The sequence below is a fragment of the Channa argus genome, chromosome 7, assembly GCF_033026475.1.
Source record: "Channa argus isolate prfri chromosome 7, Channa argus male v1.0, whole genome shotgun sequence".
Lineage (NCBI taxonomy): Eukaryota > Metazoa > Chordata > Actinopteri > Anabantiformes > Channidae > Channa > Channa argus.
Window position 1 is genome coordinate 19,476,898 of NC_090203.1, and position 21,094 is coordinate 19,497,991.

The 21,094-nt window shown below is 40.6% G+C and overlaps 1 protein-coding gene across 3 annotated transcripts in view; it reads left to right on the forward strand.

Moving 5' to 3' along the window:
- znf407 (zinc finger protein 407) overlaps positions 1-21,094 on the forward strand; it is a 135,043-nt gene that overhangs the window by 40,896 nt on the left and 73,053 nt on the right. For all 3 annotated transcript variants that reach the window (XR_010914849.1, XM_067510540.1, XM_067510541.1), the window contains exon 5: positions 17,969-18,043. Coding sequence is in view for 2 of the 3 variants with exons in the window: in XM_067510540.1 (XP_067366641.1) it covers positions 17,969-18,043 (75 nt within the window). In the remaining variant the exon portion in view is untranslated. The remainder of the gene's footprint in view (positions 1-17,968; positions 18,044-21,094) is intronic.

Consider the following 21,094-nt stretch of genomic DNA (forward strand, 5'->3'; position numbering starts at 1 on the left):
CTTCAATTTACCGAGATGCCCACTAAGGAAAGTTGTTTTGGCTGCTCCCCTCCATCATGAGAGTCATTAAGACCAGCCCATGGTGAGGGAGACCCAGGCAGGCATTAGCATAACTGGGCAGAGCGACAGAGAAAAATTCTAGATCAAATGCTTTCAGTTGCCCCCCAGCCTCTGGTCAACACCAACAACAACCAGCAGCCCTGGGGATGTGTTACCAGGCTAAAACTAAAACTACCAGCATGCCCACACACATGCATGTAGGACATTTTTCCCTTTTTCTTTTGTTAATCACTTTCTACCCTGTAATAAGGTAAATAAATAAATAAATAAAAATAAAAATGAAAATTCTATTAGCAACACCGACATTATAATGCCTGCTACAGTTTTAGTGGCCTTCTTAAAAACAATTATTTGATATTTTCTATATGTGGTGGAGATTGTTGTTCCACTAACAAACTAACTATGTCTCTTGAAGAAAACTTTTCAGATTTTTATTTTGAAATCCAGCCGACGTCATAGTCATGACACATAACTTATGTGTGTCATGAATTCTTTCTCTTTTTTCTTTTTCTCATGGCAAAATTATTCTCTTCAACATTTTTCTTTTTTCAGCATAAATGTGCCTGCAGCTATGATTCTTAATTATGTGTTCTTTTTATTTCCTTATACACAACTATTAGTGTAAGAAAAACTGCCATGATTTCCTCGACATGTATACGGATTAAATGTAGATTTATGTTGCAGCATGTTTCTAGCAGTTTCCTGGAGAGACTGCCAAGCAAGTGGCTATTGAAATGTCATTTACACAAACACAACTGATGTGCCTTACCCACTGTTAAATTCAATAACACATATAATCGTGGATAAGCCATGACCTTAGTAACTTTCTCGTCAGAAGTAATCAAAAGTCATCAATATCACAAAAAAAGTATGATATTTTGTTTTAAAAATCTTCCCCTGAAAAAAAAAAATCCACATGGGGGTTGCAAAATGCACAGTTTTGTAACATGAACCTATATGTAGAAAGGTCATTTCAGTCTCACAGCTGCTGTCAGTATGTAATTCACTAGACTACAATTTGGATCACTCATCTTAAAAAAATAAGCCCAAACACATACTTTACTGCTCATATAAAAAGCTCTCTGTTGTTTGTATCATCATGGTATGAAGTGTCCCTTTAACAGTGCCTGCTTTGATGGCATCTGCTTTGCTTTAGAGGAGAACTGAGCGATTCACAGTGACGGACGCGGTCGACTCATCACGCAGGTCTAATTTACTTTAAGTTCTGCTGCATTTGTGTTACTTCAGATCTGTCACGGGATCACACTGATGTTGCTATAGCATGTTCTTGTTTTGTTTTGGGGTCTAAGAAAGCCAAACACTTGGATAAGGCATGACGAATAATGCTCCCTGACAGACACGGCCTGTTGTTGGTGGTGGACAGAGCTGGCAGAGGTTGTGACTTCTCTCTCTAACTCTGTGTGTGAAAGAAACCATACGTTACAATTACTAGAAGCACAAATGGAAGATTTACCATGGGCTTTCTCTAAACACTGGTGCTTTTGATTATTTTCAGCCACTCTCATAAAGCTGTTTAGAAGAGGCATAAACCAACTGTTGAATGTGCTTAAAATGTGTCAGAGCTCCTCAGCAGCTATTTGGATTTACATGGATTATATAGCTTTGTGTAAATAAGATTACTCTTACCTTGCATTCACATTTTTAGCAACTGGGTTGATGTGTTTGTTGTGAATATGTGTGTTAAAAAAACACACCAACAAATACAGGTGCTCGCTTCTGGGCTTTTTGCATTTTTAGGGCTATAGTTTTTGGGCTACTTGCAGGCTAACTTGCTTGTTTTGGCTTCAACAAAGATTGAACATGTTTCATTAACTTATAATGGCAAGCTGTCCTAGTTCAGAGTCAGAAAGCAGGCCCAAGTCCTAATATTGCTGCTGCCATGTTTCACAGATGTGACAGGGTTATTATTAGGGATGACAAATTTATGCTGTTTTCTTAATTGACAGCTTTGAAAAATTGGTTAATCATTAACGGTTAATGAAATACGGTATTGAACTATTCATGGTCAATTTCGACTGCGGGAACCATCTGCTCAACTGAGACCCATGTACCAGGAAAGCAAAAATACTGTTTTCCAACCTTCAGTCCAGTGATTCAACAGTTAATACCGCTCAAAAACTGCCGCTGCACTCAGAACAGTGTTTATAAAGCTTATCACTTTTGTGTTGATAAAGTTTAAGCATGTGGAATTAAAGCACAGCTTCAGCAGGTGCAGCAGCTCTGCCACGCATGCCTTAGTTATTCAATGTTGTCCTTAAGGTCAATTCATATACACTGATGTCAGCCACAGACTGAGAGGCCTCTCTAGTTTTCTAAATCTTCAAAATTTTGTTCACTTCAAATTTTTGCAGAAAGAGAAAATTCTATAGACTTCACAGACTTTCAAGTATTGTTAAATGTCATCATTTTTTGTGTTATAATCTTGACTGCTATGTCTATGAATAGAGTTAAGTGAAAATTTTAACCATTTACCCGTAGTACTCTTTGGGTTTTTTCATAGTGCATAATGCACTAAATCAGCGAAGAGTGAAGAATCTCCAAGGAGCTGTTTTCCAACTGCTGTGCTCTCATTTGACCAAAGAAAATGAGAAATCCTTCCATGCTTTAAAATAACTCCTGTTAACCAACTATGTGTTAAAAGGAGAAAAAAAGTAGTTAACATACCACCCTTGCAGCTAAGCAAAAAGTGTTAAAAAGCTACCGGCGTGTTTTGTTTTGTGAGGAAAACTGTAGCTTCCTACGACATTCCTTGCAGATGTTGAAGAATTGTTTATCTAGTTAACACATGTCAGTCGACGCTCAAAAAAACCTTCTGTCTAATTAGAGATGGGAGTCATTGTCAGCTGTCTCATAATGAGGAATTATGAAGGCTTCTTCTTTCTCTCTAGTGCCATTTGATATTTCAGTGTGTTGACAAATGAACAGGGGACAAGTTTCCATATTTTAAGGCAGTGCTGTAAACAGGCTTGCTTGTGTTTTTTTTATTTATTTATTTTTTAAAACATGTACTGTCAATTACTCAGTGGCAGTAGCCTTGCAGATACAGCAGAGCACTGCGCTGGTTGGCTGACTGGGTGACTGGCTGGGTGGCTGACTCGGTGGCTGACTGGCTTGTCTCTTGGAAACCTGTGAAATATGATTTACATTGAGAGCATGTTGTAGCAAACCCTAGCCCACGGTATGCATATTCCCCCATTGTTTGTGACAGTTGGTTATACCTGCGCCGGGGGGAAGAGCGCCAAGTAGGCATTCGACTTTGCATTTCAGTGGCTGAGCTCAGGGTCAGGAGCACATCTGGTTGACTGGGAGGTTTGTGTGTGGTGTGTCATTTCTGTGTTTCAGTTTCCATAACTTACGCACACACAGACACACACTTTTTACAAGCTCACTTGTTGCTGTGCAGCCAGAGCCTGTGTGCATAAAGCAGCAGTCGCAGCACACAAACAGCAAACCCTGCACACCGGTGCACTCCTACACAAACAAACAAACACACCTGCTGCTCTTGGCAAGTCGCTCTGACAATCAGCCGAAGGAGGGAAGGCAAACAAAACAAACAGTTTAATTTACATGACAGTAGCCTGCTTTACATTAGCATGCCGTGGCAATGATAGAGTGAAGCTCTGCTGGAAACAGCAGGTAATGAAAAGTGATGGTCCTATTTGCGGTATACTGTAAGTACAGGAATGGGAAGCTCGAGCAGTCAGAACTAATAGCATGCACTGTGCTGCATGTCTCCCAGACAGTCTTTTGGTGTGTTGGTTTTAAAAAAAGAAACTGCTCTCCCAGTCCTCTCGAAAATAACTAATTTTTCAGCATTGCACAATAAATATAAGCAATTTGTTATGGTGAAAAATTCAAGTAGTGTACATGTGTTAAATGAAGAAAAGAGTGTGTTTTTTTTTGCTTTTCTTTCCCCTAAACTTTCCTCCTTTAGACAGAACATGAAATGTCTATGCAGGTTTTGCAAAACAATACATGTACATTTTTAACAAGCAATTAACTTCATCAATAAATAAGTAAACAGAGTTTGGGGTTTGGGGTGGTTTGTAGTTGCATGGAATGGCATTTGTGCCTGGAAACCGCTGTATTTGTACTTGGTAAGTTTTATTCCAGCAGACATTGATGCCATATGTGTTAAGTGTGTGCGTGGGTGGGTTGGTTCTGTGATTGTGCAAACGTATCACGCTTGTTTGTGTTCTTGTGAATGATACCATACATTCCTTGTGTCATGTATTTGTAGTAATACTGTTTGGACATGAGAGAGTGTGTGTGTGTGTGTGTGTGTGTGTGTGTGTGTGTGTGTGTGTGTGTGTGTGTGTGTGTGTGTGTTTGTGTGTGTGTGTATATACTGGCTCCAGTGGTCTGCTCTTCATGTAAAGAGATAGCATCTTCCCACAACAGATCAATAAGGAAGTATTTCTAGGATCCCTGCTTCTGTCTCCTATTTAACGAAACCATGTGAGACTCCAAATGTGTGTTTGTGTGTGTTTTTCTGCACACGTGTGTGCACATCAGTGTGAAGAATACTCAGACTGACAACCTCACTTGTGTCCTGGTGGTTTGGTTGAACTTAGCTGCCACTATTGGCATATTATCAGACACAGATGAGCCTATTCTGTTTCATCTCTCTCATCAAGGAGACTCACACTGGTCACGTGGTCTGTGACCTCTTCATCAGTCACTACAAAACTACACTTGATGTCACCTTAGTATTTGTAGAATATGTGGTTTAACAATTTCTGGATAGATGCCTTCATTTGTACTGCTGAAATGAAATATTGACACGCATACATTGCACTTTGTTCATGTTTACTTGCAGTCAATTGTACCTAGGGGACACAGCCGCAGATGAGATATGGAGCCCATGTATTTAACTGGGATTTAGTAGTATTAATGACTTACTTATTAAAATATAGCTTCATGTTTCTTTCCCCTGCCTGTCATGGTGGTAGCACCCTGGCAACAGAGGAAAACCTGCTGCGAGTGAATGTGAAAATATTTATCTTAAGAATGTATAATATGTCTGCAGAAGGTTGACAAGTGTCAGAGTATGAAATGCAAACCTTGACTGACCAGCTGAGGTCTGACTTTCAGGCTAGGTTTTCTGAAATGTATGCCACTATTCAGGCTGTCCTTTATGTGCTCATTAGTGCTTTATCGACAGTCTCTGTCATAAAGTTTACAGGTGTTAAAGTTTCCTACTACACTTTATTATTATACTTTATTTAATGAAATGGAAGCTGTAGTTATCACAGCTTGGTTTTTTTTAATATTGGTTTAGAGAAATGGTAGCTTACTATTTTCATTATTAAAAATCTGATAACTTTTTTCTTAAAATTATTATTATTATTATTATTATTATTATTAATTATTATTATATTAGTATTAAAATTTTAAATTAACTAAAAGCGCCCAAGGTGATGTAATGGATTGCTTCTTTTGTTCAAGTCAACTGTCCGTCACTCATCCCATGAATATGGAATTATCTGTTATATAAGACAAAGAAAAGCAGTAAACCTAAGGGGCCAAAACAAACAAATAATTTTCAAATTTGCTTAAAAAAAAAGGACCTTAACTCTGGTTCAGTGAATGAACTGTTATGGAGGTTGAACTGTTTCGACAAAAACGGTTCAGTAAAACAGTGGAGACACACTTGTGTATTATAAAAGTAAAAACATGTGTACATGTTGTACATGTAGTACAATATATTTGTTTTGTTTTTTAATTTTGACCTGTTTATGCTTGCTTGTGAGATAATTCAGAATTGCTGGTATATTTTCCACATACCCTTTATGTCTTGCAGAGGTTGAACACATAGAGTTCAAGGTTAGTCTCCAATTTAGCTCAGTCCTGCTCACAGATAATCGTCAATAAAATTGATCTTTCCTTTTTTTTTTACTCTGCACGTATTTTTCCATCTTCCTCCACTCCCCTAGACACTTCATTTCACTCCCTCACTTCCCTCTCCTTTGCCTCTGTCCTTCTTATTTCATCTTAAGCCAGATGAGTCTGCCTTGACTGCCAAGAGCACCGAGTATCACTGCTTGCCTTTTTTTTTCCTCCTCTTATGTTCGTCTCACAGTTCACTGAAGCCATGTCGCAATTTCTCAGGGAGTTTTGATGCCTGGATGTCTCCTGTCTGGGTCCATCTCGTCTGAGCTGCAGCGCTGGCCCTATGCGATCTGAACTGCGCTGCCTCGCTGCAGGTCAGCCTTCACGGCCGATTAGTGTCGAAGCGCCACTTTGGTCACAAGTTGTCGGGAGCGCTTATCGTGAAGATCAACAGCGATCAGTCTTGCCGCTGCACTCTTTCCTCTACATCCCCTCCCTCTTTCTCTCTCTTTTCTGTTTTTTGCCCTCTCCCCTCTTGGCATTACCCCTCTCTGCTCCATTTTCCCCGTGGAATCACCATATTTCCATCTATATCTAATCATTTTTATCTCTCCCTCACCTTTTCCCATGCTGTGTCTTGCTGGATTCTAACAGGCTAAACAGTTTTTCATTCTTCCTTTCTAGTAAGTAAGGCAAGGACATTGTGATCTGAACATTTGTCTTAATTTTACGGAGGCTTGTTTAATCATGTAACATCAGCTGTAACGTACATGGTCTGCATTGTTAGGTTGTGTAAAAATAGCCTATCCCTTAATAATGCTTGCTATGGAGGTTACAGTAAAAAGACTGACAGCATGGTCTATCTGTTACCATGGCTGCTAATTAGTTGTTTACAGGGAAAGTAACCTGGTTTAAAATCTGCATAATGCAAAAGGTCCAGATGATCACACCTTTCATGTTTCTGCATTTCCTCAATCAACTTCTTTCAAAGCTGATAGAAACTGCTCGGCCACAAAGGATGAGTTTACCATTATTATTATTTTTTTGCAAAACAAAAAAGTGAGTCCACTTGAAGTTGGCAAGACATTTTTTTAAGAATAAAAGAAACATTTTAAGACATCACTGCTGATAAAAATAAAAGATGGCTTCTAATGTTTTGACTTTGAACCAATCAGAACAGACCAAAATGATTTCAGCCAGTCACCTCACAAGGCCACTATTGCCATTGGTTGGGAGCTTTAGTCTTTCGGCTGTCTTATTACCTGTGACTGACTTTTCTTTTGACCTACGCATTTCTGTGTTCTGTTTGTCCACTTCGGCAGACATAGATTCAGTTTGTTTTTATTAGCTTTTTCCACCCCCTGTTCTCATCTCTCTATCTCGTGGTGTCTCTGTGTGCCGTCAGGCCTCGTCTCTGGCGAGAGCGGAGACGAGTCATGTTTGGCCTGTCAGTGTGGCTGCTAGTGTCAGTATCTGGAGCTGCTGGTTCTTTTGACAGCGCTGGAGGGGCTGCTGGTCCTAGCAGAGTGCAGCCGTCACCCTGTGACACGCTCAGTGTCACCGATCCCCTCCGTCTGGCGACATGGCATCCCCTCCTCCCCGTCCTCGTCTTTGCCCACCACTCCACTACTCCACCACTCCCCCTCCAGCCAGTGGCCTTTTCACTGCTACTCTGCAGTCAGTCACTCAGTCAGTCACTTAATGCCTCACTGAGGAGTCTTTAGTAGGAGCTGACCTACATGTGTTTTTCAAAGCTGATACCAGTAGTTTTGGATTGTTTACAGAAATATGGTTCAGTGTTATTATTCATCTTTACATTTTTATCATTTAATTAAAGAGATAAGAATTAAGAAGTTTAAAAAAGAAGTCAAATGCTGTCCGGTTTTGTTTAATTTTGGCCTATTTCTGCCATGTAGTGGTTAAAAAAGATACTATTGGTGAACACTGTGCATCTTGGAATGTTAGATAGATAGATGGATAGATGGATAGATAAAGAGCCACTGTGCACAGCAAGACTAAATATGTGTGTGATTTAATCTGGCCTTGGCGAGTGTGCAGCAGTGACAAATGGATGCTCACTATGAAACCCCCTCATCCAAGAGACAGTATTAGTTTTTGCTTTAATTACCAGCAGCAGTAATGTTTCCTATCCATAACTGTCGCCCTGCTAGAATGCATCCTGGCAGAGGGGTGAGGGCCTTGTCTCTTCTCTCAGTGGGCCTCCTGTCTCTTCTCCCCCCCAATCACTCTATCCCCCCTTCTCTCCTTTTTCCTCCCCTTCCTCCTCCACCACCTCTTTTCCATCCCCTCTGCACTCGCCGCATCTTTCATTTCAATATTTCAATATTTATGCCTCATATCAGAAAGTTCAAAGTCACAGTAAGGAGGCATAACTTTCTCCTGCCTCCCCGCCGACAGCACAGGACCCTGCCTGGTGGACAGAAGAGTGGAGGCTGGTGATGGCTGGTATCCCCTCCCTTCCACTGGTCACTGGTGACAGAAAAAGAGAGGAACAGCTTGAGTCAAGCAGTCATATACAGATGGGCAGCTAGAACTGAAGTCTAACTGAGATGGGAGTAGTAGTGACATTGAACTTGGATTGACTGTTTGTAGTATTTTGTGCTGGAAACTGGAAAATAGTCGCATTCTCAGGCAGTATGAGGTTGCACAGCATGTAGCACCTCAAAAGTCCAGGGGCAGGGCTAAGGTCCCATGGGGCTTGGCCTTATTCATGTCTGAGCCCATGTCACTTTGTGGGTACATGTATCTTTAAGTTTAACTGGCCATCCCTTTAGAAGTCCCAGAGCCAGTTTTAATAAATAAACCGTCTGACAAGTCTGTCCTTTGCCATAAAGATCTCTGACAGCCGCCGTCTGCTAATAGATTAGCCTAATTACAACGTCCCTGAGTTTAGATCACAGCGTCACGTTCTCAGCCTGTCGCTCTAATAGCCATTACAGCCACTACTTTTCACTCCCTTCTTCTTAATGTAAAGTTGTTAAAAAAGAGAGAGAGAGAAAAAAGAAAAGCCAAAAGGAAAAGGTCGTCCTCATTTGCATGCAAGCCATTAGAATATGCGAATATGCTAAGGACTGGAGCCGGGACTTTACATGTGCAGGTGATGAATGGCCAGTGCATTGCAGAGTAGGCCAAGATGGAATCTTTGTCACCCTCATCTGCATAGCACAGTATATTTACTTATTTTTCTTATTTATTCATTTACTGTTGAGTGTTTGGTCTCTGTGATACATCTCACATCTGTAGATGGTTACTAAACTTTGGACCTGTATACCTTTGTAGCCCCCTCTTCCCCACTTACTTCAACGAGAACTTGTTTTTGTCAAGCATTCTTTGGAAAAAATGTTTGGATGACTCGTACAGTGAATCGTTTGTGTTTGTTTACCAGTTTACATGTTTCAGCAAGAACTTATACAAAGCTTAGGGTTAGAAAAGGTTGGTACTGACTGTTTATTGAGCAGTGATTCAACCTGTAGAGCATCAGAGAGCATCATTGGTGGGAGGCCAGCACTTGTTTGAGCGGAACCTTGTGGATTGTTTTTGTTAAGGGGAGGAGGGCTGTGGGGTAGAGTAGGGTTTGCAAGGTGGAGGGTGAGTTTCCACAGAGAAACTCTTCTCTTCACTCTTCTCTGTTGCCAGGGCGGCAGATGGTGGGTGTCAAGACAATGGCAGCAATAGCCAAACAAAGACATCCTTTGTGTGTGTGTGTGTGTGTGTGTGTGCACACATACTTTCTGAGAGGTGTAGAAGTGTGCTAGCTTTGAGTAGGAGGCAACAGCATCTATAATAACACTTGAACGGTGTGTAAATTCTTAAGCTGTACTCTCACTCAATCCCCACAAAGTCCATTGTTTTATGTGATTTCAGACGGCTGATACCACACTGAACCTGTGAGGAAATACTCAGAAACTTACCCTAGGGTGAGAAAAAGTAGGTTTCATTTATGTCAACCAGAGAAGATGACAGATGTCACATTTGCAGTTCAACTTTCTCTACCCACAGAGTGTGAACTTTCACATTTTACAATCTTTCCTCTCTGTCAATAGCCATGGTTCTTTTTCTCTAATAAGTCATTCTTTGATAGGATCGCTGAATATTAGATTAGTACCATAGCGGTTTTATTTTGCTCCTCTCGAGTGTGACCTTAGCTGCCCTTCACAAAGGCGGGAGGATAATGAGAGTGGTAGCTGGCCGACAGGCAGGCCTGACATCCCAGCTACGCCCTTCACTCAGCTGCCTGAGGAAAAGCGTCAATACGGAGGCCTTATGTTTTATGGATTATCTGCTTTAGCAAAACTATAGTGAGAGAAATACAACTCTCGCTTGTCATGTTGCTTCAGTTCTTTCTAATGTGTGAGACCACTCACCAAAACAACAACAGTTGAAATTAGAGGCTGTCTTCTTTGTTTGCTTCTTTTCAATTTTCCGTCTTCACCTCTCTCTACTCCTTCTTCTTCCAATGACTCATTTGACACAGTGACCTGGGGTTTTTTGCTTGACCAAAACTTACTTATTCTGCTATTGTGCTTCTTACTTCAAGGCGCCATAGTGTGATAATTTTGACCTGTATTTGATTTCCCAATTTTGAATTCTGTATATCTTTACCAACACAATTCAGTGTATTTGTTATACAGACTGTTGTTATAGACCTTTGAATTTTTATTTTTAATTTGGGGAATCAATTATTTATTTAGATATCTCTTTCTCTTCCCTCTTACTCAGTCATTTTTTTCTTCACTCTCATTTTAATACATTTAATTTGTTCTCAGAGGACAGGCGGATAGAGTGTACAATAAACAGACTGAATAAATCATGTTTTGTCTTTTCTTTTTCCCTTTTTTTTTTTTTTTTTTTATGTGGGTGGGCATATAGGAGATAGTGTTGGTTTTTATCCCCAGGAGGCACAGGGAAGGCTTGCTGTTGTAAATGGACCCAAGTGCAGCCCTGTTATCCACTGTTTAATCTGCCCACTGGGGGCCAGATAGAGGTCGGAGCTGAGGCTCGTCACTGCCCCTGGTCCCTTAAGGAGTACAGGGAGTGCAGAGGTGGGGATGGAGGTGAGGGGGTTGTTGGGGCCTGTCCTCTCAATTAGACTCTTTAGCAAGAGATAAGGCCCGGCTGGTGTGTTTTTCTGTTATAATGAAGCTTGCTATAATGGCAGTGATCAGCTGACTGGCCGATTATAAAAAATAAAGCAAACATCAGGTGTATCGTCCACTTCGGTAATAATGTAGGAACCCCTCTGACCACAGAGAGACAGTTTTAGTCTTGTTTTTGTTTCAAATAAATCATTCAGGGGAGGTTCACATATAAATTATGTTAATGGTCTTTAGCCGCATCCTCTGTTGATCCAAGTGCTGTTTCAAAATTGTTTCCACCCTGCCAAGAGTACTGCTCTTGCACAGATTTTTAGACCATAAATGTCATATCCAAACATACATTCTCAATACAGGCTTATACTTGTTATCAGTCAAACCCTGCTGTCTCTGCAATATTATCCAACTCACCAGCAAAAATACATTAAATTAATGAAGCAATTTAGCTTAGTGCTAGATTTAGTGGCAAAACACACTTAATAATATTGGAAGTATTAAGAACACAAATAGGCACTTTTGTATTCCTCACTCCCCACCCTTCACCTTTTCTCTCAACGCACACCACACACACCTGAAGAGACCTTATAAACATAAGGAAACCTGCATTACAAATTACTGCACATCATAGAAATTGTGCAGCAAGCTTTTTAAAATACCAGCGCTGCCAGTGAGGCGCTTTGTAATTTATCCCTTCATGGCTGTTAGCTGCGCAATGCAACAGTGATTTATTTGGTTTAAGAGAAGTTTTGTTTAGAGAGATAATGAGCAGGACTTCTCTTTAATGATTTAACACGGCACAGCGGAAAGGAGAGAGGGGGAAAAAAGCACATATATTTTTCATATCTTTAACTGCACTGCAGAGAGGAAGGGAAAGAAGGAGCGCGAGAAATGCATTAGCAGGAGAAGCTAACCGCCTTTAACAACCAGTATTTTTGATTCATTTTGTTTTGTTCTGTAAAATGAGACTGTTTCACCTCCTCATAAAAGAACAGTATTTTACTTGCTATGGATTTCATTTAAAATCTTTCTCAGGACATTTTCTGACTTCCTCCACCCCTTTAATTCCTGTAAATCCATAACAATGGATCCTGATTTTTCTGATTCCAAACAATCTGACGCCTCTTACAAGACTATACTGTGAAGTGCTACATCCACTTGAGTAACTCTGTACCTTGTTCTATAAACACCTCGCCTTTCATCTTGACACCAAATACCAAATTATTCTTTTTTCTTCAGCATTTTCAAGTTTCTGCCCTCACTTAGGATTTAATTCCCAAATTAAAGCAGTTAATTAGAAAATATAATGAAGCTGGCTAGCATAATATACAAACAGTGGTATGACGCTGAAGGCTGCGGGCTTCGTTACACTGAAACTGCCATCGGCGCATAACGATGATGATATCAATAATAGATTACTTCATCAATCGCTGTTCTCTTGAAGATGGAAATGCGCTGTTGGGAAGGGACTGAATTTTTATTTTTCATTATTATAATTTTTTTCGAGTCCTCCCTCCTCTCTCATAGCTTGAAAATGTCTGTTTCATCTCACATTAGGGTGTGCTCTGCATAAGTGCAGGTGGAACTTGCTCTCCCTCTAAATGATCCTTTAATGGAACAGTGTGCACTGGAGCTGGGAACTCTATGGGGCGCTGCCACTGTCGATGAGAACTTTGCCTCAATCAATCCGTCAAGCCCCATCACCTGCCTCAGCAGATGATCCAAAAACCCCTTTGGAGAGGCAAAGTGAGCTTTTTATGTACCTCCTCTAAGACTAGAGGACATACACTCATGCACATACAGGCACACGTGCACAAGCAGCGGCATCATAAGTGAAAGGTGTCTGTTTCATTGAGAGGCTTGACGTTGATCAGTCGTCAGAGAAACACTTTGGCTCCCTTTTATTTCTATCAAGATCATCTTAGAATAGATCAAGTGCTTGCTTTGCTCTGGCACAGGCATAAAAACAAAATCAATTCCGATGTTTTATTTATTTATTTTCCCACCCAATATCTGTTACATTATGGGATGTTTCCATAAGCGGATCTCTTAGAAGCCCAAGCAATATTGATGCAAAGTCAGATCTTGCTTGTGTTAAAGAAAACGACAGCACTACAAACTGCACATGTCACATCCTCTTTCCCCAGTTCGGATTCACCTCTGCTTATACATACGCTCCATTGTGATTATTCCTTTAATTCTCTTCTTTCTCTTCTGTGGCTTTTCTTTCTCCATCATTCCATCACCCTCTATCTCCACATCTGCAAAATTGATATCACATTTAGTTCACCTCCAGCTCCTGCTGTGGGCCCCCTTGTAAAACATCTATTAAACTCAGTTTAATGTAAACTCAGCAGAATCCCTCCTTCCTCAGTCCTTATTCTTGATATGTGTCTGTCTGTCTCACTGTCAGGGTAGCAGTCACTCCGTCTGTCAATAAATGTCTTATCTTTTGACTTCTTGTTCCTGTCTGTTTATCCGTCTGTCTGACATGTCGGCAGCTGTCTCAGCGCTCCAGGGTTGCTGTCAGCCAAGTGTTGGTTTCTGTTCTTCTGTCAGTTCACCTGCCTGTCAAAGCTTCTCAGATTAGACATGTCAACTTACCTCCAGGTTTCTGCTTCTCCGGGAAGGGTTTATAAAAGATAAACAAAGAAGAAACATTAAGTTTACAGAGAACACTGAATTAGTTGTGACATTTTAACAGTTCTTTTTCCTGCTATGGATCTCCCTCTAAATTTGAAAATATAGTATGTTGGTGAACTATCCTTAGACATTTAATGTACTACTGTATTTGTAGGCCAAGTATTTCCACTTGGATGCTTTGGTACCTTACTGCCACATTCCCAAAAAATGCCTTGTTGCTAACTTCACTAACCTACACTTTGAAAGAAGAGAATGGGGATATAGAGTATATACTATGGCACAAAGAGGAAAGAGATGCACATTGAGATGAGTAGTAGGAGCAGCTGAAGATGAAAGTGAAGGGAGATGAAGGAAACTGAGAAGGCAGAGGGCGTGGAGGGAGGGTTGTGCATAGGGGAGCTACCTGCTGCTGATGGCAGTCAGAGTCAGTGAGGGATGGAGGGCGATCCAGCTGTGACATTAAAGCAGCAGGTGGAGGCCATCATTAGGACTGGCACAGGAGGTTGGATGAGCCCGCACGCACTCATTTCTTTGGGCCCAGCGGACCACTGCAGAAAGTGTGTGAATATATGTGTGTCTCTACCAAAAGAGCTGAAGCATAGGCCCATAACTTTAGAGCTCATCCTCACCCCCTCTTTCATCTTTCCCCCGTGGAACCCTTTTTCTTCCCCGGTTTTCGCCCGTCAAGGGTTGAGTGCCTCCTGCATCTGGTAACTCTCTTGTAATGGCTTTTAAGTTACCTTTTAACCAATTACAATACAGAAGTTTGTTTGACTTCAGCTTCATTTTTCACCTCATAGCCTTTCCTATGTTGTGTTCAAGTTGTGGTGGCACCCAGCAGGCAGTAAACTGGATGTTCAATCGTTTTCAAAGGACAAGTGATAAGACACTGTGCTAACTGGTCCTTAACTTTTGTTTTTTTTTACAACCACAATTAGGACAGCACAGCTGTTTAAAAAGCTGAAACCTGTAGCTTGGTCCACCTGCTTTTTGCCTGATTTTGTCATCTAGCTATTCATTGTAAAGGTTCAAAGTTGTTTCTGTTTTGTTTATATAGTATGAGTGCAGAGATTTCACAATCAAGACTACCAAAGGGCTTCGGTACATTTGCACTTTTGCAGCTTTCAAGGTTGACTGTCAGAACCTGGCAGAAAGACAAAGTTGGTAAAGTATGTCATGTCTGACCCAGCTCTATCCCAGCATGCCTTGTAGACAGCTCATAGGGGAGTGCATGAAATAGGGGGTGGTGGGCTACAGTAAGGCGAGTGTTAATCCAGGCCTTTTCTTAGATCTCTCATGCCTTCAGGACCTGTAGATGCGTCTATCCAGGAACACCATTAGGCAAATGAAGTTGTTTGTATCAAATATTGACATGTTATCTCTTCATCGTCAGACGGCGGGAGGGAGGAAAGAGAGAAAGATTGTAACTGTGGGTAATTGAGCCGTGTCTCCCCTGCTTATCGGTAAAGCTCCGGCACGTCACGGACCTAACGAGCTGTGGAGCGCCGATTAGTCTGAAGGGAAAGTCGAACGTGAAACACCAGAGCCTCTGTCTTTCTTTTTCTTCTGCTGTTTTCATATCTGCTATGGATATTATGAGCCTCCCTGGAGGGCAGAGGCACAGCCTTATTAGTTCAATTCATAGGGGGGGAAGAGAATTGATATGGATGAATGGCATGTTAGAGTATCCTTTTGTTACAATAACCATCAAGGCTGATGGTTCGGGCTGATGATGCAGCCCAAGGCAGCAGGGCGACAAGCTGAGGCCTTGACCTGGATGGCAGAAGATGCACACACATCAAGGGCAGGGGGCTGATTACACACTGTTTTAAACAAATGGATTTGCACCTTTAACATTTAGATTTGGGAACTTTCTGTGTGTTGGTGTGTGTGTGTACTGTACATGAGGGAAAGGGTAGTTTAGGATGTGTCTTTGCGAGTATGAATTCTCATTCACCTGAATATGTGTGTATGTTGGTGCATATGCCTGTATTTTATCTCAACAGTGTCAGGACTAGTCGTTTTTGTGCATTAGATAATCACATGTTGAAGAGTGAATTTTGGATTTGTTAGCATCACTCTTTGTGAGCATAGTGTCTATTCTTCCATTTGTGTATGGCTATTTGAAGTCGTGCATGTAAATATTAAAACCCATTTATGTGTGTGTATGCATGCTGCCTGTGCCAGGTGTCTCCACGGGGCATTACACATCTTCCACTCGTGCCACTTTGAGAATAATCCAGTAAAAAATGGGCAAGATGAGAATCTCACAACATGCCAGTTTGATTTGTACCCCTTACTATCAAAGAATGCTAATTAAAATCATATTTTGCATATGTCTTGTCTTTCATGCGCATATGCAAATTGCCCCTGTTGCCTTTCAGCACTCTGTAATTAGGTTTATGAAGGACAGCTGTAATACATAATTAACAGAAATGTTTGCAAGCTCTTTTTTCTTCACGTCTAAACACGATGGCTTAAACAAGCATGCGTGAAGTGTTCCAACGCTGTGCTTTTCTCTCACTTATATTGATTAATTCTTTTACCCCCCCACCATCTCCAAAATATCTTAATTATGCTGTTTGTTTATTTATAGATGGTGCCGTCACTCAGAGGCACTTTCAGTGGGCCAGAGAAGCTCAGCATTTTGATCTTGCCATTCTCCCTCATTGGAGTATACAAGATTTAGTCATACACTTGCTTGCAGTTTAACTTCAAGGCAGCATTCTAGATGGGTGGATGGATTGAGTTAGAGTGGATTGAGAAAATGTAGAGTGATGATAACGAGGTGAAACAGTGGAACATGGATGAATATTTATACGGTGGTGTTAGTTAGCGTTTGCCTCAGGGGCCTCGATGATGGACGGGAATCTGGGGCCAGGATGGGATGGAGGACACAGCAGAGTGTGTGTGTGTATGTGCGTGTGTGTTATGTGTGTCTGTCCAGACGTAAAAGGAGGAACTGGTGTAGACGGGGCAATAGCTGACAAAGCGACATAAATAGTGAAATAATTATGCTTTCTCTTTATGATAGAATGATTCTGAAAGTTTGAAATAAAGCTCCAGAAAGGCAAACATGGGCTTTGCTGGAGAGAATATAGACTTGAAGACTTGAAAAAGAAAAAACTTCCCAAAAAAGAAAAAAAAAGGAGGAGCAACACAGATGAGGACTGTGTGTGTGTGTGTGTGTGTGTGTCTGCAGCGACAGTGCCAACCACATAACTGTCGGTTCAACTCCCTCGGCCTCTTTCATGTAGCTCCATCTCCATCGGCTCTCAGATGTGGTCATTGTCTCTCAGTTGCACAATAATAGGAAGTGATGGGTGCTAAATGAAAAGGCCAGGGGATGAAAACACTAGTGAAGCAACTTGGATGTCACTATAGTTAGTCCTGTCATCCGTTCATTATGTTATCATATGCTGTTTAGTAGACACGCTAAACTCAGGGCTCTAGACAAAGTCAGGACAGTGTGGTAACTGCTGAGCAAAGACACCTCTGTATATTTACTTGTGTGTGCAAGCAGCTGCATGGACATATGTGAAGTTGCACTTGTTTACGTATGTTTGACACATTGATGTACAACATGTGGCACTCTTTGTCTTCATGCTCTCGGAAAGGTGTTGGATAAACAAACATGCTCCAACTTCTTACTCCTCTTTTGATGCAGTTTTTATACGGATTGTGTCTGTTTTGCTTGTCTGTCACTGATTAACAGAACAATAGTTATTCCAGCCAAAAACATGTTTATGACGGCTTATATTTGCTTTTTTTTTTTAAAAAAACTCTGTGTCAGATGGGTTTTTCCCTGGGAAAAGTCTACATAGGAATGCGAAGGAAGGAAAGAGAAGGAAGGTTTTAAGTTCTCATGCAATTGTTGGAAAGTGTCTAACAGTGGGAGAAAACAGGACAAGCAACAGACAGTCCCTCACATTAAAGTGAAACATATCTTTCAGGAAAAAAAATCTGAGGAATAGCCAAAACAAAAATGCCACATCTTTTCTATCTCACAGCTCAGGATTGGAAACAATGACAAATGGAAAATGTGTTTTTATCCAGCTTAACATTTACTTTAGGTATTCAATTACACTTTTTAGTTCACGTGATTACAGAGGCTATACCAGAACAGTTCTTTTTGTTTAGAAAAGTATTCTGGCTGTTATGTACTGCAGTTATGCAATTATTAATTAAATTTTTATTTTGCATGAGCTCCTTTTGTTTATTTTCTAGCATAACATTTGTTAACATAGCAGCGCTTACAAATGCTTTTTGAATGACCCATGACTATTGTTTGTGTTTTGTAGCTGGGCCTTTGTGATGAAAAAACACCTCAGCACTCATCTACTAGGAAAACATGGAGTTGGACAACGTAAAGAAAGGTAAATTTAATTTCTTCCACCTGAATAGTTTACATAGCATAACTGTGTTTTAAAATTGTATGGTTTATTTTGTTAGTTGTTATCATCATTTGTAGAACATACATAAGTGTATGTAAAAAAATAAGTAAATAAACTTTAAAAAATGATTAATGACAGGCAAAATTTGATTCAGTTATGTTGCCCTATCTGGGATCCTGACTGTCAAGTATCTTAGCTTGCTTTCTGGAGTTTAAGTGAGAAATACAGCAGGCAATTAATTCTAAATTTTAGAGGATGACTCCTACAACCCCTATGGAGGTCTGCAAGGTTTTGAAGTCCCAACTTGTTAAATTTCAAGTTAAATATAACTTGAGATCCTCCCTTTCCCTAATGAGTTAAATGACTTTCACTCATTCTGTCTGTTTTGGTCTCTTGCTTACATTGCTTTTTTCTGTCAAACTTTATCTGGCTCCCTCCCTCATCTTACTTTCTGCTTTCCCTCTTGAATTAAGGATGAATGATGTTTCTTTTACCAGTTTTGTCTGTGTATGCAAGTGTGTGTTTCTGTGTATGTGTAATGTCTCCCGCTTGGCCCTGTCTATCAAAAGCAGAGCCCTGCTGTCAGTGTGTATGTGTGTGTATGTGTGTGAGAAGGAAAGATGAGGAGATGAAGTTGTGAAGCCCCCCTCCCCACTCTGACAAGCTAAAATGAGACGTTAAACACCTCTCAATCTGTCAAGCGAGCCTCTAAAATAGAAACAGACCCGCTTTTTCATTACTCCACAACCAAATTGATACTTTTGACAACGTGTGGTATTAAATATGACAAGTAGCTTCAGATATGGAAGTAAGCAGCCCCACCAGATGCCTCTCCATCTCTGACATTATCAACTAAATTCCTACTGTCAGCTGTTCATCTGGATTAGATGGAAACAAATCCTCATATCATTTTCTGTTTGAAGTCTGTGTTTCATTCACATTTTTGTTAACGTAACTTTTTTTTTTATCCATGGGGAGCTAACATAGCACACTATACAACATACAACATGGACTTCGTTACTTTTTACAGTTACATACACAGTTATAGCCACACCTGTGACCTTATGGACTAACATTAGTATGTACATGCCCAATTATTAAAAATAACCGCCAAAGGTAACAAACTGAGTGTTTGCCTTTCGAAGAGGTAAGATATTATATTATTTTTTATAAATACAATTATATGTTAAAAAAAAAAAACACACAAGAGTTATGACAGAATAAGAAGAATTGTGATAATTAAAATGAAGAAAAGCACATGTAGTGCCTGGTAAGTAGTCTGATTTTACTGTTTAACTGCATTTTTAAATACCTAATATCCTGGAGAAAATCCTCCATGTTGAAAAAAATTGAAACACAGAAAATGATATCTTTATCTACTGTCTTTACAGACTGAACAATCTTCACGTTCATTCAAACTTCCTCAAGCTGTATGGAATCTTTTGCTAGTTTGCAGACACAGCTCAAATCAGAAGTGCTGTTTGGCCAGTTTTACTTTAAAAAGTTTAGCAATCGCATTTAATTGACAACTGAGTTATCTCAGACTACAGGATACGCTTACTCCTAAAGACCTTTGGTGCTCATGACTTTTTTATGAAAAGGGGCAACACAGCCAAGGTCATAAACGAGACACACATTCACATGAAAAAAACTGGACATGAAGGGGTCTGTGTGTTACCTGATAGTGTTTGGCTCAATGTGTGTTTTTGCCAAAAACAACCTCATTCACTCTGGTTAGCCAAACAAAATTATGCCACACAACATCATTACCTCTCTTTCTGCCTCACACACACTCTCACACAGACACACACATGACATGTACATTCACACTTAAACTAATCACCAAAACATCATTCTTTCATTCCTTGTTGTGTCCCATTCTTTATTTGCACTCATTCCTGCACATTGAAACACACAGTTTGCGTGTGCACTTAAAGGGAGGACAGCCACAAGGTTTGTTCTATTTAAACCTGTAAAACACAGTGTCATCATTTTTCTGACAGTCCTGCAGACAGAATTTATCTCATCATTAATTAACCATCATATTTCCAACACAGTGCAGCTTAATTAGCACAAGGTCATTGGGGAGGGCTTATTAAGTGGAACAAATTTGGGTAAGTGTTAGAGATGAGGCAGAGGACGGAGGACGGAAGAGGAAAAAGGAGGAAAAAGAAGGGGAGAGTAAGAGAGAAGTGGGGTGACAAAGAAACGGGCAGAGGGTATGTATGGGGGTGGGGGGGTGTAAAGGGAGGAACGAATGTGTGTATGAGTGGTTTGGTCTGACATGACAGTGCTGGCTCAGTGATTGATAACTGGCTTTGAAAGCTCAGACCTGGAGACTAGGATGGTAGCTGAGGGAGAAGGAGAGACACAAAAAGGGAAAGGATGGGGAAAGTGTGTGTGTGTGTGTCTGTGTCTGTTTGTCTGTGTATTTTGGGGGGTAGGGGAGCTGAACCAGCAACTGGGGACCAGTGCAGGGGGGGTGGTGGTTTGAGAAGCAATGGGGGATGTAGGCGGGAGCCAATTGCAAACATATGCTGGCTGGCAGGCGGTGGAGAGATGGATTGCAGCGGGACAGTGTCAGAGAGGCAGTTTCATCACCATCATACGGCCTTGTTCACCTGGTATTTTTAGAACACTGGGGAGATCTGTTAGTCAAAGAAGGAGAAGTGTATGAGCAAGAGGAGGACCTAGCTTTAAGTAACACCAGGATCCATTTAGCCAAATCTGTTTATGGCCCAAACAGACAGTTTGTGTTTTCAAAGTCAATGCACTACTGATGGGCTTAATGTTCTTTTGGTATCACTATTTAACTTTAGATGATTGTCTTAAATCAGGGAAAATCATTCTCCATTTTACATTTCGTAAAGAGTTAAGGATGGGTGGTCAGCTTTGGAGCAATGCCCAGCACCTCAGCCATAGACAGGGCTATTGCTATTTTCTTTAAATATAGAACACAACAGTTAATAAATATTAGACTACTGTCTGAAACAAACTGTTAACCAGCTGATACACAGCAGCAGTTAAAACCTA